This window comes from Lutra lutra, chromosome 1, assembly GCF_902655055.1.
Source record: "Lutra lutra chromosome 1, mLutLut1.2, whole genome shotgun sequence".
NCBI lineage: Eukaryota > Metazoa > Chordata > Mammalia > Carnivora > Mustelidae > Lutra > Lutra lutra.
The window spans coordinates 88,303,567-88,307,603 of NC_062278.1; the positions used below are offsets into that span (position 1 = coordinate 88,303,567).

The window sequence follows — 4,037 nt, forward strand, 5'->3', positions numbered from 1 at the left end:
TCAGTAAAGTTTCAAGGAGCCTTCTAGGTATTTACCAAAGACTCTTTTTCTTCATAGCCCCCTCCCTCTCTGAAACTCAGCAGCTGCCATCCTTGGCAGACTCCAGAACTCCAATCTTAAGCTCTTTTATTCATTAATATCACTGAATTCACACGGTCTCTCTTTTTTAACCAACCCTGCACTAGCAGTCTAGAAATTGCTGAAAAGTCAGAGTGATGGTGTGGGTTACCTCCCTTATTTTCCAGCTTCCCATTTCATAGACTTGCATGCCTGTTTTTCAATGCTTGAAGGAAATATTTTATTTATTTTGTCTAGAGTTTTCTTTGGTAATGGAAAAATGGGTCTGGAGTAATTCTTACTCCATTGTGGCTGGAAGCAGAAATTCATACTTTTAACACAATTTTAGTAGTTTTAAAATTTAATTTTGTCTGTAGATATTTCTCCTTTTTATTTCAGAATAAATTTATATACATTTGTCTCTTCTTTTTCTTATCAATACTCTAGATGTTTGATTATCTTTTTAAATAAATAGTTTTTAACTTTTTAGATTTTAACTCTCATGAGTATGTGTTGTTCTTGCTCTTTATTTTACTCTCTCTCTCTCTCTCTCTTTTAAGCTAGGCTCAGTGTACTTTATTGATGGTACATGACAAGGTAGTGCTCCACAAGCCCTACCTTCCTTAGGGGGTCTGGTATGGAAACTGTGTAGATGTTGGGAGATTCTCAGTGTGTTGGGGGATGAGTTGGGGCAAGGACTCTCCAGCAGCTAAGAGCTTCTCTTTTCCTTCTGCTCTGACTGGGACTGAAGGTCCAGGGGGCTCCTACTCCTTGAGGGCCGGGTGGACTGTTAGTCCACCACCTATTTGCTGTAGCCAAATAAATTGTCATACCAGTAATGAGCTTGACAAAGTGGTCATTGAGAGTAATCCCAACCCCAGCACGGAAGATGGAAGAGTGGGTGTCACTGTTAAAGTCTCAGGAGACAACCTGGTCAGTGTAGCCCAAGATGCCCTTGAGGAGGCCCTTAAATAACTGCTTTATCATCTTCTTGATGTCATCATATTTGACAGCTTTCTCCAGGCAGCAGGTTGGATCCATGACTGACACATTGGGAGTGGGACATGGAAGGTCACATCAGTGATCTTCCCATTCAGCTCGGAGGTGACTTTGCCTACGGCGTTGGCAGCACCTATAGAAGCAGGGATAATGTTCTGGTCAACCCCTCAGCCATCATGCCACAGCTTCCCAGAGGTGCTGTCTATGGTTTTCTGGATGGCAGTGATGGCATGGACTGTGGTCATGGGTCTCTTCATGATACCAAAGTTGTTGTGGATGACCTTGGCCAGAAGGGCAAGCAGTTGGTGGTGCAGGAGGCATTACTGATAATCTTGAGGGAGTTGTCATACTTCTTCTGGTTCATACCCATCACAAACATGGGGCCATCAGAAGAGGCAGAAGTGATGATCTCTTGGTCCCACCCTTCAAGTGAACCCCAACCCCTTCATGATGGTGAAGAATTAGTGGACTCCATAACATACTCAGCACCAGCACCACCCCATTTAATGATGGTGGGATCTTGCCACTGGAAGATGGAGATGGGATTTCCATAGAAGATAAGTTTCTTATTCTCAGCCTTGATTGTGCTGTTGAATTTGCTCTGGGTGGAATCATTGGGGACATGTAGACCATGTTGTTGAGGTCAGTGAAGGAGTCTTTGTCATTGATGGCAACAATATTCATTTTGTCAGAGTTAAAAGCAGCCCTGGTGACCAGCTACCCAGTATGGACAAATCTATTTACTCTAACCTTCACCACTGTGTCTGAGGGACACCACTGGCCCTGCACCAGAAGATGAGGTTGTCTGTGGAATTGGGAGGAGCGGAAAGCCTCTTACATTTATAATTCATGAACTTCTTTCTTTGAATTTGCTCTGTTGCACTATACCTATAATTGTGTCGAAAGCCAGATTTTTAGTTTTTCATCTTGCTTATTCTTTTTTTTTTTTTTTTTTTACATTTTTATTTATTTGACAGAGATCACAAGTAGGCAGAGAGGCAGGCAGAGAGAGAGAGGAAGAAGCAGGCTCTCCACGGAGCAGAGAGCCCGATGCAGAGCTTGATCCCAGAGTCCTGGGATCAGCAGTGGTGCTGGGAGCCTCGCGGGCGCGGCGCGGTTACTCACAGTCGGGCGGCGGCAGCGGCACAGCGCTGAGCGCACATCGCGCCTTAGCAGCAGCAGCAGCAACAGCAGCGGAGGCACCCCCGCCGTTACAGCCCCTGCGCTGGTGCAGCCACCCTCGCTCCCTCTGCTCTTCTTCCCTTCGCTCGCACCATGGCTGATCAGCTGACCGAAGAACAGATTGCTGAGTTCAAGGAAGCTTTCTCCCTATTTGACAAAGATGGCGATGGCACCATCACAACAAAGGAACTGGGAACTGTCATGAGGTCACTGGGTCAGAACCCAACAGAAGCTGAATTGCAGGATATGATCAACGAGGTGGATGCTGACGGTAATGGCACCATTGACTTCCCGGAATTCTTGACTATGATGGCTAGAAAAATGAAAGATACAGACAGCGAAGAAGAAATTCGCGAGGCATTCGGAGTCTTTGACAAGGATGGCAACGGTTACATCAGTGCGGCAGAGCTTCGTCATGTCATGACCAACTTAGGGGAGAAACTAACAGATGAAGAAGTAGATGAAATGATCAGAGAAGCAGATATTGATGGAGATGGGCAAGTCAACTATGAAGAATTCGTACAGATGATGACTGCAAAATGAAGGCCTACTTTCAACTCCTTTCCCCCCCTTCTAGAAGAATCAAATTGAATCTTTTACTTACCTCTTGCAAAAAAAAAAAAAAAAAAAAAAAAAAAGTTCATTTACTCATTCTGTTTCTATATAGCAAAACTGAATGTCAAAAGTACCTTCTGTCCACACACACAAAATCTGCATGTATTGGTTGGTGGTCCTGTCCCCTAAAGATCAAGCTACACATCAGTTTTACAACATAAATACTTGTCCTACCTTAATGATAAGGAAGCACCTAGTGGACTCCTCGCACTTCCATTTGCTCATGATTAATACACTGGGCTGGCCAGTTTTTCATGCATGCAGCTTGACAATTGAGCACAGTCAGGCATTTGTATTAAAAATGAAAAATGAAAAAAGTTTAAAGCTTCATATGGGTTCTAGTTCAATTTGTTAATATAAATTGTCATAGCTGGTTTACTGAAAACAAACATTTTAAATTGGTTTACCTCAGGATGCTGTGCAGAGAAATGGGTGAAGGATAAGCTGTCTAGACGTAGCCCCACTTAGCAGGACAGCCCTCTCGTACTTCTGGGTGCCCCCACCCTTGGTGACCATGACACTCATCTGGGTGGCATGCCACACATGTTGGTTTAGCGTTGTCTGCATTGTCCTGGAGTGACATGGGTGTCAGGCTGTCACCATTCACACAAATTAAAAACAACAACAACAAAAAAAACCTTTACTAAGGGAGCATCTTTGGACTCTCTGTTTTTAAAACCTCCTGAACTATGACTTGGAGCCAGCAGAGTAGGCTGGGGCTGTGGACTTCAGCACAGGCATCAACATTGCTGATCAAGGAATTACAATTTACGTCCATTCCAAGTTGTAAATGCTAGTCTTTTTTTTTTTTTTTTTCAATAATAAAAGACCATTAACTTAAAAAAAAAAACATGAAGGCAGAGGCTTTAACCCACTGAGCTACCCAGGTGCCCCTCATCTTGCTTATTCTTGATAAATGTGTTCAAAACTATAAAGTTTCCCCAAAAAAGTTTTACCAACGGCTTACAAATTTTGACATGTAGAGGGTTTTCTTTTTATTAGTATTAATTTTAATTGGTATTTTTAAATTTCATTGGTATTAATGTTCTGTCCAGATGTTGTAGGAGAAAATTGTCTCCTTGGATCTTCCAGTTTCTTGTGGCAGCTAACATTCTTCAGCTTGTGGCCTGATTACTCCATCTTTGCCTTCCATTGTCTTTCCTCTCACTGTTTCAAGTCTCCCT

General features: G+C 43.1%; 1 protein-coding gene and 1 pseudogene across 1 annotated transcript; one reads left to right on the forward strand and one right to left on the reverse strand.

Annotated features, from left to right (window-relative positions):
- Window positions 1–859: 859 nt before the first annotated feature.
- Window positions 860–2,219, reverse strand: LOC125099029 (glyceraldehyde-3-phosphate dehydrogenase-like; annotated as a pseudogene).
- On the forward strand, window positions 2,151–3,472 carry LOC125099896 (calmodulin-1-like). Its single transcript, XM_047729510.1, has one exon. The coding sequence runs from the start codon at window positions 2,332–2,334 to the stop codon at window positions 2,779–2,781; it is 450 nt and encodes a 149-aa protein (XP_047585466.1). The 5' UTR covers window positions 2,151–2,331; the 3' UTR covers window positions 2,782–3,472.
- Window positions 3,473–4,037: the final 565 nt, after the last annotated feature.

Coding starts and splice junctions, on each gene's coding strand:
- LOC125099896 (XM_047729510.1), top strand. CDS start 2,332: ATGGCTGATCAGCTGACCGAAGAACAGATTGCTGAGTTCAAGGAAGCT.